Genomic DNA, 12,855 nt, shown 5'->3' on the forward strand with positions numbered 1-12,855 from the left:
CTCTGGAGATTGTGAGTTGCTATGTGACCTACGCAGGGGGATCTGACCATGACCGAGGGTCCGGTGAGTAGAGGCTACAGACTTGGCTAAGACTGAAGCAAACCCAAAGGAAAGCACTTATATTTGGGTCTCGCTCGACCAGGCCACTTTTAGGTTAGATACTTTCCCAAATGACGTCACTCGAAACCTTAATCTCAACCCAGTTCTCTCTTTGATGTGCACAAAGAAAAGAGTTATCACAACAGTCTCGAGTAACCAGATGATCCACTGGTCATAGCACCTCACACTTTGGCTAAAGAACATTTTCAAAAAATATAAAAAGCGTGTTGCTTAAATATTTGTTCACTGTTACCACTCTCTTCTCCTCTTTCGATCTCCACGATCAAATGACAGTACCAGTTTTCCTCTTATGTCCGTGCAGTCGGCAGGAAATTCACACCTACAGCCATCCAATGGAAATCTTACTGAACACAATACCATTTAAAACGAGTGGGTATTTTCTTTCTTTGTTGCTTATAACACCATAACCATCTTTTTATTGGAAGCAATTGTTTTTTTTTTCTGGCTGGCAGTTAGTGCCCTTTACTGCCAGCTGGTAAGATTTACTATTTTTGTTGCAAATGCATCAAGAACTTGGAATGTTTTTCATGTTCATATTAATACATCTGTTTTTGGTGTCAATTTTCCACCATGCAACCTTCACATCGACACAGACAATACAAAGGAAAAACTAAAGGGTTAGTATTCTGTTTTCTTACCTTTTTTTCCATTTTCTTCTGTTTGTAGGTGATAACACTCTTGACGGTGAACCATACCATCTTGTAATGACCTCCTAGCCCATTAGCAGCCGAAATGGCCCAGAAACAGAGTATTGTCGTTAGCACCCGCTGTATGCTAAGTCAATAACACACTTGTGAAAATGAAAACGAAAAGGGCGCTCTATTTAAAGTCCCTTTTCTGTTTTCACTACATGGCAAGACACAAAAAACTGAACTTGGCACGCAGCACACTGGAAAACGATGAACACAAATGAAAACAGCAACATAGTTAGAACTGCTTTCTTAGCATTGATAAACCAGAAGTGTTGTTCCTATTTTCATTACACTGGGTCGTGAGGATGTAAGAAGACCGCTAGCAAGGAAGGAAAGAGCTGCAGGACGGGTTGGCGTCGCTTCGCACCTGCAAAGCAATGCCACCTGTATTAAATGAACAGTTCTGACAAGCCAAAGAGAAGGGGGGGAGCCACAATGGGGTTGCTTATTCTAGAAGTTTGCTGGAAAAGTGTGCAAGAGAGGCCTCCGTTTAGAAATCCATGGACCACAGTCCTGTCACATTGGTTCTTAGCTAGGTTTACATACATACTTGCACAAGTAGATATAGAAAGAGTCCTCTCCACTCTCGTGTGTTGAGCCGACTCAGCCGAGGCCACAGGTTGCTGAATATGAATAGTTGATTTTTGAACAATCTCTACCAAAAGGTACATCTGAACAAATCCTTTTGAGGAACCCCTTGCCAAATGGGGCTGGTTCATGAATTCTCACCATTGCGACTGCTGTGGATTTAAGATAAATGGAATTATGCATACCAGTAGTTATATATGGTACATGGAAAAAATGACCTGCTGCATTAACACAGATCCCCTTGAACACTGGATCAGCGATATAAGCATACTCACACTTCCTAACCGCTTCATTGGCATTTGCCTTGTTGCTTTGCTATACGGAATCTCAATCCCTGCACCAAAAGGGAATGGTTGTGGCCGCTGAATGGCAAACTTAATGGGGTAAAGAAGTGCAAGGCTCCCACTCAGGACTGCTATTTGGGATACTATGAATCCGAACATTCTCTTTATCCCATTTGCTGTAACAAATGTATTCTAAGGCAGTGATAATCTGTTGAACATAAAGAACGGAAAAGACGAAGGTCGTGTGGTAACCTTTGCATGCTGGTCAATAACCTAGATTCATGAGTCCTACATTCATTTCCGGTCTCCCCAATGCACGCTGTGATTGACATTTTTTTAATTTTGTTTTTTAATCTGTAACTACAAATCAGGGTCTAGTTTCTCTGAAGAGCAAGATGCAGCAAGTAATTGTTCAAGGTGTGCACGAGCTCTATGACTTGGAGGAGACCTTGGTGAACTGGGAAAAAGATGCAGAAAGAACAAATCGATTGGTTTTCATAGGTAAGGTGACTTCTAAGCTCTATTCACATATTCTAATATAGCAAGCACTTCATTATTTCTGAAGGTTAGTTGGCTTTATCGGCACTGGTAGATGACATCTGATGAATTTTGAAAATAGTGGGGAGAACATGTTGAGTGAGTGATCCCATCCCAGAAATGGTTGACAGCTCAATTTTGGGGAAACAATGTATTGAAATCTTTAGTATTTACAGACTGTCGTGTTGGGGAGCATGTGAAATATTGCAATACTTAATTTAGATGCCAGATCATAGGAACCTTTTGCCAGAGCAAACGATGTAGGTGCTATTACAAAGACAAGTAGGATTGACACGAGACAGATCTTGAAATGTATATTTAAACAAAGGTTTATTAGGTCTATTTACTGGTTTGGGCCAAACTGCAAAAGGGAATGTAAAACCTCAACAAGCAAGTTGTTTCTAATGTCCTCCTTCCTCCTATTAATTCCTCATCTTTATCTATTTCCCAGTACAGCTGCTCTTCAGAAACTTTTCTGCCACCAGGGGAAGCAGGATGGCTCCAGCCGACGCCTCTTTGCTCCCCGTGCCGGATATGAAATCGTGGCCAGTATATGAAGAGCCGCCGCACGCTGTGACATTTGTTCTTTTTTTCTGTGCCCTCTACTCGCTTAAGGAACACGCTCTTTAAAATCTTGTGCTTCTCATTATTCGATTAAGTTCCAAATACAGCAAAGTCCTCTGATTCAAGACCTGTGTCGACTATGGATGCCAAATGTCTGTTTCAGAGCCGTACTGCATCTGCCTCGGTGAAGGCCACAACAAGAAAAAGAGGCATTGCAATCTATCAAGGTCTCTAGGTTTTTCAAGGCACAACTCTTCTTAGTTGTCAAAGAAGAGGAGCCATCACTCGCTCAGCAGGTACCTTTCCCCACCCAATCCTCTACGCCAGAAGAATGGGAGGCCTTCACGCAGAAGTGTCTTGACATCTTCTCTAAGGCCCCCATCACAGGGGCTTCTCTGCCGACAGCTTCTGCCAAGCCCAGCAGATCCCACCGCATTCGGACGAACCAGCAGGCACTTTGCGAGTAGACGAGACAAGCTCCCATCCAAAGGTCACACCATTCCGTCTTTGGACGTTGGCCCTCTGACTTCGGCTACCGACCGGGAGTTGTGAGGGACTTGGTCCCGCTCCCCACAAGAGCATATATATATCACATTTAGAGAACGTTTATGATGAGGAAGGGGACCCCTTTTGGTCTGGGACCTCTCCATCCAAGTGAGGTCAGAGACTTTCCGGAGGAGTTTTATGGGGAACAAGAGGACCTAGTGGATCTTGCAGCCGACTTGCAAGAGGCAAGTGGACTGGACATCTCGCCAGAGGTTGACATGCTCCCTGCTCCTACTCCGGGCAAGCCACAGACTTTTTTCAGTGTCTGATGGCCAAGGTGGTCGACACTTTTGGGTTGTCTGCCCCATCATGCCCAAAGGTTCAGTACAAGCTGACCAACATTCTGGATGAGGGCCCAAAGAAGGAGACACATTTTTCTTTGAATCATGCAGTAGAGGTCCCAGTTTTTGAGATCTGGTCCAAACTGGCCTCAGTACTCACAGTTGACTGGGACCTGGCAAAGAGCGCATAGGCTGGAACCTTCAGCCCCTATGTTCCTCTCCGCCCATGCATTGTTGCAAAGTTTGGTGGTCCGGGCTGCAACGCTGAATCTAAAGACCAGGCCTTACCATTCTTGCGCTCTGACAGGGAGAGACAAGAGACTTGACGCATGCAGAAGGAAGCAGTGGCGTAACACAATGTGGCGGCCCCCCTGCGAGCCAAGCTGAGGGCCCCCACCCAACTCGGCAACAAATCATGGGTCACGCCACACTCTGGGCCGGCCTAGATTGTCACGCTTGCACAATATACATGACCGTGCTGCTGAAGGGGTATGCCGCACACTGCACTAGGAGAAAGATATAAATAAGTATTTTAACGCAATATACAGCACACTTTCTGAGAAAAATTGGCTATAAACCCACAGTATTTGCAATTGTTTTGCAGGGTAAAACCAATCCAATACATGCAAGTCACCAACAGCGCACATGAACATGAATGCTTTGCTATTAAAAATGCCATGCCACAATGAAAACATGTCCAACTGGCTGCACAATGTAGACCAGTGTACACGTGCCAGGCCACATTTAGACATACCTAGACTGGTTGCACTAAAATGCCAGTCAAAGCAATAACACTCATCAAGAAGAGAGCACACATTAAAGCCTGTGTCTCCGCTGCCTCTACCAACACGGCCGAAATCTTTTAAAATCTGCAAGGAACTGGTCAATTCCTGTTGCATTCTCTATCGCTCCTGTTCCCTCCAAGGCCCTCTGTACGGCTCTGCCCTCTCACTTCTCTGCTACATCTCAGGACATCCTGTCCTCTATCTCCTCTTCCTCTCTTGGCCCCCTTTGGCCATCTCTACCTCGCCCCCTCCTTTTTCCTCTTTCTCTCCGACAACACCTGACAAGGTTTCTAGACAAGTCTGATCTAAGAAAGCATCGTCCAAACATGTGCTCCTATGCTTCTCTAGCACCATCAAGGACTATATTGACACCGTCGCTCCAGCCTTGGCTGATTTTTGTAATCACACTTTAGCCACTGGAATGTTCCCCTCTCCCCTTAAGCACTCCCTTTTGCACTCACTCCTCAAGAAGCGTCTGCTGATCCTACCTGCCCGGAAAACTATTTCCCAATCTCCATCACCCCTTTCTTGGGCAAACTCTTGGAAAAGCCTGCCATCTCCCATCTTACTCTCCACACTTAATCTGTCAGTTGTCTCCATGACCATTAGTCTGGCTTCAGAGCTGCCAGGGGCATGGAAACTGCTCTCCTGAACACCCATGAAGATCTGCTCTCTAACCTTCATTCCAGCATCCTTCTGTCCTCAGCCTCCTTATTTCCTCTGCTTTCGACACAGTCAACAACGCCATCCTGATCAATCGACTCTGTGAGAACCTGGGCATCACGGATCAATCTCTCTACCACCTCTCTCTACCTGTGGCGTTCCCCAGGGCTCTATACTCTCACCCTGTTTTTTCAACCTTTACTTGGCTCCTTTGGCCCACCTGATCTCTACCTTCTCCTCTAACTTTCAGTGTTATGCGGATGATTCGGCTTTCTTTCAGGCTCCCCTCAGCCTCCTCTACTCTCTCGCTCATTCCTGACTATCAGCAATTCAGGATTGGTGCGCCTCCCAACGATCTGTGCCTTCATGGCAGTAAGACAGAGATCCTTCTCATTGGGACCCTGGCACCAGCTTTCCTTCTCTCACTCTGGCCGTCCGCCTTGGGCCCTCTTCCTTCACCTTCCTGTGAGGCAAAAAACCTTGGTGTCATCTTCTATACCACTCTCTCTTTCTCTCCTCACATCTCCGATGTCACAAAGAAGTTCCACTACCAGCTGCTCCTCCTCAAAGGGACTCTTCCCTTTCTCAATTTCCACCAGAAGCTCACTGTCTCCAGAGCCCCGGTTCTCTCTAGGCTGGACTACTGCAACAGCCTCTTTCTCATTCTGCCTTCCTCTACTCTCTGTCGTCTGCAACTAATCCAGAACAGGACTGCAAGACATATCCTTGGCCTCAAGCCCAGGGGTCATATCTCTCCAGCCCTGAAATCTCTCCACTGGCTCCTGGTGGCTGCAAGGATCAAGTTCAAGACCCTTTCCATTGTCCACAACGCTTTCTGGGGTAGGGCCCACACTACATCCAACGCTCTCTTTCAAAATACCTTGCTTCTCGAGCCCTACCGTCCCTCCTCCTTGTCCCAGAGCTTACATATGAGGCTCCTTGCCTCATAGGTAAGTACCGGGATGAGGAAGAGTGAGACTAGGAGTAATGAAGATTACAGGTAGCTAAATCAGGCATTACCTCCATGTGCCTATACCTCATCCCAGTACTTGTGTATCAGGCAGACTACACAAGTACTGCCTCATACATAAGTACTGGGACAAGGAAGAATAGGGCTAAGATTAATCAAGGCATTACACACAAGTAGTGGCGCAACACCATTGAGTTGACTGGGCTTCAGCACTGCCCCCCCTGACATTCTGGGCTATGTTGACCCGACCTGGCTGACCTTTAGAGCAGTTGCCGGACAGAACAGGACACAGATGTTAAACGGCAATTAGGTTTTGCTGTTAATAAGTGCCCAGAAATTACCAACGTAAAGTATTTTACTGCTAGTACCTGCATTCAAATGCCACATTTTTTAGGCAATTGAAATCACGATGTGAGCTAGTACTTGCATGTCAGGGGAGTGATTGGAAGGGTAGAGCGGGAATAGGAGACTTAAAGGAGAGAGTTAACTGCTTGTAACATTGAAGCTGCACAAGAATAGTCTCATTAAAACGCATAAACAAGTTAGATGCCCCCACACAAATAAGTTTGCCCCTCCCCATCACCAGTGAAGTTAGCGCCCCTCCCAACATTTGGAGGATTAGCCCCCCAAAATGCAGATTTTGTTGTGCCCCTCTACACAAGCACACACACCATTCACCATGTACACACCCAGCCATCCATACATTTAAGTGTGCACTCTTTAACCATACAGGCACACCCAGGCATCCACCCGTACATTTAAGTGTGCACCCTTTCACCATACAGGCACACCCAGGCAGCCACCCATACATTTAAGTGTGTCCCCATTCTTCGTACACGCACAACAGCGATCCATACATTTATGTGCACCCTTTCACCATACACTCACACAGGCAGCCATTTATACATTTAAGTGTGCACCCTTTCACCATACACTCACACACGCACAAGGCATAGGATTGAGGGGAGCCCTATTACTTCAAAAAGAAACTAGGGCTCATTACAGGTCCGGCGGTAACTGTGCCGGTGCTACCGGTGGGATGCCACCAGACCCGTAAAAAATTACCGGCGCCTGACTTCGCTGTGCCACTGGGCTCTTTCAAGCCGGGCGGCCGGGAAGTCAGGCGCCAGTAATTTCGGTAATCCCATTCCCGTGGAATCCCATAGGACTCCATGGGATTGGGCAGACGGAAGCAATGGGCACTGTTGTTAATGGTGCCGGTGTTTCCGTGACAGGTCTGCCTACCGTGGCTGCTGTGCCCGGCAGGGTCAGACCTGTCGGGCACAGTGGCCCCAGCAGGTAGACCTGTAATATGCCGTTCCGGAAACTACGGTGCCGATAAGATTACCAGCACTGTTGTTTCCGGGTCGGCATGGTCAGAATGAACCCCATTGTTTCTTTTTTAAGTTACTCTAACTTCGTTAAGAAATTATTCACTTAAGGACGGAACCATAATGGAAATAATTTCTTTATGAAGGCAGGGTGACTTCAAAAATAAACGATTTGTTTTCGAAGCCATAGGGCTTCCTCACCCCATGACATGGAGCCCACCAGCCTAGGGTCCTCCATGTCATGGGGTGGAGGGAGCCCTCTGCCTTCAAAAAGAAAGTTTCTTTTTGTAGTCACCCTGCCTTAATTTCTGTTACACAAATCATTTCTCTATTAATGCAGAGTGAATTCAAAACAAAACGTTTTTTTTTTGGAGAAAAAAATCATTTTTTTTTCTTCCAAGTGGGGCCCCCTCCCAGGACATGTGCTTCCTTTGACCTAGCCAAGTTCTCCTTCAGGCTCTGGTCTGTCATTGCGGAGGTGGCTGAGCACATCCCTGAAAGGGAGATGTGTGACAGTTTTGAGGATCTGATTAGGGACAGCACAGAGCTTTCCGCCATATCCCTCAATCTGGGCTGGATGCTGCAAACTGTGTTGCAAGAATGATGGCCGCCAGCACAGTGTTGAGGATGTTTTCTTGGTTTAGGAAGTCGGGTTTTGCACCAAACATGCAAGACAAACTTCTGGACATGCCCTTTAACGGCATGAACCTATATGCCCTTTAACGGCATGAACCTATTTGGCACCAAGGCTGAAGAGTCCTTGCAAAGGTTTCAGGTCTCAAAAGCAACCGCAAAGTCACTAGGGCTAGCAGTCCTGCAATAGCAGCCAGCAAGCCCTGCGGGCGGAGGGTTTTTCCACTTGTGCTTGCACAAGGACTAGTTCATGATGGTCCCTCGGGCCCAGATTCTTCAGACCCTGGACCTGAATGATAGGCTGGTCTCCATGGATCCCCAGAATGCTTACTTCCTGTGTTTCCGGTGGACGGCCACATGAAAGTACCTGAGATTCAAATTGCGTATTATCACTGCCAGTTCAAGGACCTACCGTTATGACATTATTTGGCATCCAGGGTTTTCACCAGAAGGGAAGGCAATCATGTTTTTCCCTATATGTACCAGACGTGCAGCCTATTGCCCAACTTGGGCTTCTATCTGAACCTCCGGAATTCTCAAATGTTGCCTTCCCAGTCTTTCCGATTTATTGGAGCAGTCTTGGTCACTCGCCTGGGCTAGTCTTTGCTGTCTGAGGACAGAGTAGTGAACATCTGCAAGATGGTCCAAATGTCCAAACCACAGGAAAAGATTCTCTTGCCTCTGCTTTTCTGCGTTTGTAGTGTCAGAGGCTTGGCTACGCATGATGTTGCTTCAGTGGCTTCTGAGTTCACAATGGTGTCAGTTTCAGGGGCAGACATCAGACCTTCTTCAGGTCTCAGTGAGAGTATCTAGAGACCTGCAGTGATGGTCCCTGAAAAACAAATTTTAGAGGGGCATTGTTTTGGCAGACATGGCCCCTTGGGACTTTGCTCATGGATCTGTGACTGGAAGGCTGGGGCGCTCACCTCCATGAACTTATGGTGTGTGGGCTGTGGTCCCCATCAGAGTGCTGGGAGCACATCAATTTTCTAGGGTTGAGTGTGAACAGGCTGGCCCTAGTCACTTTCCTCCCCTCTATGAGAGGCATAACAGTGCTGATCCTGACTGACAACCCTGTAACCATGCATTACCTCAACACGCAGGATGGTGTGGGCTCCTTGCATCTGTGCAAAGAAGCAATGTGGTCATGGTTCTGGGCTCTGGAGAACAATGGTTCTCTGACAGTGCCCCATCTGGCCAGCAAGGAGAACATACTGGCGGATGCACCGAGCAGACAGTCTTTGACCTCCCATGAGTGGGAGCTCTACCAGGAAGTTCAGGAGAAGATGTTCTCCCATTAGAGTACTCCTCCAGTGGACCTCTTTGCCTCAAGTGTGAGCGGGAAGTGCAAGTGGGTGATCCCTGTCCTACCGCTGGTAATCAGGAGGCTACATCTGTTCGAGTCCACAATGATATTAATCACTCCCGATTGGGCCCATAGAACATGGTACCCAGAGTTGCTGGATATAGCCATCTACCCTGCCTGGCGCTGACCACAGAGGACAGCTGTCCTATCCCACTCGGAAGGGTGGATCCTGCACCCGAATCTCCGCAGTCTGAACCTTCATGCATGGCTGCTGAAAGGTTGATGTATGAGGAGTGGGATTTGTCATAGGACATTCTGGGCGTGCTTCTCTCTGCTAGAAGGCCCGCCACCAAAGCCATCTATGCTTGCAGGTTGTGTACGTTTTCAGCTTGATGTCGGGATAGGGATCTGGACCCTTTCACCTGCTCCACATCCTCCGTTTTGGATTTTCTGCTGTCTTTAGGCCAGGTGGGCCTGCAGATTGGCACTGTGAAGGGGTATCTTGCAGCCATTTCCGTCTTCATGTGGACCCTAGAGCAGGGATACATTTTTACGATCCTCAGTCATGAAAGTCCTGTGGGGTCTTTGTAATGTTTCCCCCATGCTAGTTTGTTTTTCAGGCGTGGAGTTTAAATGTAGTGTTTCTAATGGGCGCTCTGTTTGAGACCTTCATTTCTGTTCATTAAAACTGCTCATCCTTAAGGTGATTTTCTTGGTTGCCAACACTTTCGCTAGATGCGCGAGTGGGCTTCAACCATTGTCTGTTAAACCTTCCTACTTGTTTTTCTCCAAGGAGAAGGTGACATTGAGGGTTAGGCCTTCCTTCCTTCCGAAGGTGGACTCCGATTTCCATCTCTCTCAAAAGATTCATCTTCCTGTCTTCTTTTGTCTGCCTCGTCCTTCCAAGGCAGAGGAGCATTTCCATTGCCTGGACCCGGTGCAGGCTGTCTGCTACTATGTCTCTCGGACGAGAGAGGCCAGGAAAGATGTTGAGAGCTTTTTGTTGGTTACGCTGGGACCTTTGCTGGCAGGGCTGTGACCAAAAAGACTCTGTTGAAGTGGATCATTCTTTGCATCTGTGAATGCTATGATCTGGCTGGCAAGGAGATCGCTGAGTGTCTCATGGCTCACCCCACCAGATGGTTGGCCTCCATCTCGGCTCTGCAACGTGTAGTCCCTGTTCTGGATATTTGCCAAGTGGCTACGCTGGCTTCATTGGACACGTTCGCTAAACATTACTACTTTGATTCTATGTCTGGTCAGGATGCTTGTTTTGGCAGAGCTGCCCATCAGATTTTTCTGGTTTAGGTAGTGCCCTTACTATCCTTCCTCCTCCAGGTCTAAGTACTGCTTTGGGTGTCTATCAAAAATCAGGAATCCATAGGAGGATGGAGTCCATTAGAAGAACAAATTACTTAACTCTTGATAATGTTCTTTATAATAGACCTTCCTTCCACCGATTCCTCATCACCCTTCCTACCGGCCCCTCTTGGCGGATAGCTAGTACACCTTGGTTATTCGGTCCCTCGGCATCAACGTTGAAACTAAGTGCCCGGCTCCTCTATGCATACTGGCCCCAATGTCATGTCTGGCACAGGGTGTGCAGAGGCATCGGGTGCAGCAAACACTGAGCCGCGCTCTGCCCTCTGGCGGCGGAAATGTTTCCGAAGAGCAGCTGCTCTGGGAGATAGATGGGATATTAAAGATGAGGAATCCATAGGAGGAATGTCCATTAGGAAGAACATTAGCAAGAGGTAAGTAATTTGTTATTCTCCTTGGCTTTAACAGTTCAATTCTTAGCTGATAAATGTCAATCCAGGTCTTCTCCTGGTGTTGTTGATCAACTCAGTCCTGGGTATTTTGAGTATCTCTGCTCTTCTTTCTTGTCTTCTTCATTAACGAACTCTGTCCACCTGATTCTCATGCTTGGTGCCGGGAAGACCCTGTTTCTCGGTCTTTGGGCCCAGGTGTGCTCATTTGGTAGGTCTGCACAATGGTAGATGCTAGGGCAGCGTTGTGGTTGGCAAAACACAAGACTGTCCACCAAGAAGCGGGTAAGCTAGGTTTACCACAAGCCTCAATTTCTGCTATTGTGCCACCTCCCTGTCGCAGGGTCATGGCTTAATTCTGCAAAACACTGTCCTCGCTTTCCTCGGCTGTTAGCAATGATCTTGCACGTAAGGAGACCTCTCCAGAACCTGCTGTCATAGTTTATTTTATTGCCGGCTTTTGATGTCCATACAACTAGAACACATCAAAACACAAAACAAATATACATGCATACAGTACAAGTGGGCAACATAAATAGAATAATAGACTAATACAATTTAAAAAGAAGACATGCTGAACACAATAAAACATATAAAAGGATGCTCGATTGTTACCAGACATACAAGATGTGTGCCAAAAAGCCTTGCAGCACCATTAAAAAAAAAACTTGTAACAGTGCCCCTAGCATCCCGCTGCTTATCAAAAGCACCCCAAGATAAGACATTATATTTTTGTTTAATTACATAGGATGCATGGTCATAAAATGACCTATGCAGTTATCATAAACAATGCAGTGTACTGGATGCTAAAAGAAAATTGTTATATGAAATAAATGTACTTCAATATATATAAAATCCATTTACTTTCAAAATACTTCTCGAAACCCATGCAAAGGCTACATCAAGAACCATTTTCAAGTATGGCATAGCCAGGAGACATTGTTTAAAACTCTGGCCCTTAATACTGGGATTAGCCTAACTGTGCCTGTATGCTTACATTTAGAACAAAAATGAATAAATGCATGACGGTCTCCTCCACCTCAGTGCAAAACTGGCAAATATTAGTTGAAACCATCACATTTATCGCATAAGGCCAAATTGTCCCCCAACATCTTGGAGCATTTGCATGCTTTGATTTCAGGAATCCATAAAAGCCCATTCTCAGTCTGATTAGGAAAATTGATAATATATTGTATCCTATTCTTTATTTTGGCAATATCACTATCTGCTCATAGTGTGTTTGCTCTCTCTATGAGGACCGAGCCAACTCTATCCCTATCCAATGGTCGTTACGCCAAAGGGTTATCAAAGAGGGAGTGACATTCTGCAGTTATGAGCGGGCTGTGCATGTGGTGGATACACAGACCTTTAGGTGAGCATTTACAACGCAGAATGTCATTTAAATGTAATCTTGTCAATATGGCTTGGGCATTGTGATATTTTTCCATATTGATAGCCACAGCATTATTGGCTTTCAGCTGCTTTCAATTGAAATTCACCCCATTTTCAACTCGCTGTGCACTGCAGTGTTAGCCGCAGAACTTGGTAGAACCAAGAGACCTTTGAAAAATGTGCTCTCAGGTACCTGAACGCTTTTGTAATCCTCCTGCCCACAGATATTGTCGCAATATGATTAATTTGCCTTAGACCAGGCACAATATATATGTGAAACAGATGAGATAGGTTGTTTAAGATTAACAGTGATGGCTCTCAAGATTAAATCAATAGCTTATGTCATGTTTACAGCTACCTAGGAATATGGGCCAGACCTGGGAGCTTCCATATG

General features: G+C 46.4%; 1 protein-coding gene across 4 annotated transcripts in view; it reads left to right on the forward strand.

Moving 5' to 3' along the window:
* Nucleotides 1-12,855, forward strand: part of LOC138510246 (zinc-regulated GTPase metalloprotein activator 1A-like) — a 1,057,423-nt gene that overhangs the window by 1,029,720 nt on the left and 14,848 nt on the right. For all 4 annotated transcript variants that reach the window (XM_069625760.1, XM_069625761.1, XM_069625762.1 and 1 more), the window contains one exon: nucleotides 2,056-2,185. In XM_069625760.1, the coding sequence (XP_069481861.1) occupies nucleotides 2,056-2,185 (130 nt within the window). The remainder of the gene's footprint in view (nucleotides 1-2,055; nucleotides 2,186-12,855) is intronic.

The sequence above is a fragment of the Ambystoma mexicanum genome, chromosome 6p (assembly GCF_040938575.1).
Source record: "Ambystoma mexicanum isolate Mex_15411 chromosome 6p, UKY_AmexF1_1, whole genome shotgun sequence".
In the NCBI taxonomy this organism is placed as follows: domain Eukaryota; kingdom Metazoa; phylum Chordata; class Amphibia; order Caudata; family Ambystomatidae; genus Ambystoma; species Ambystoma mexicanum.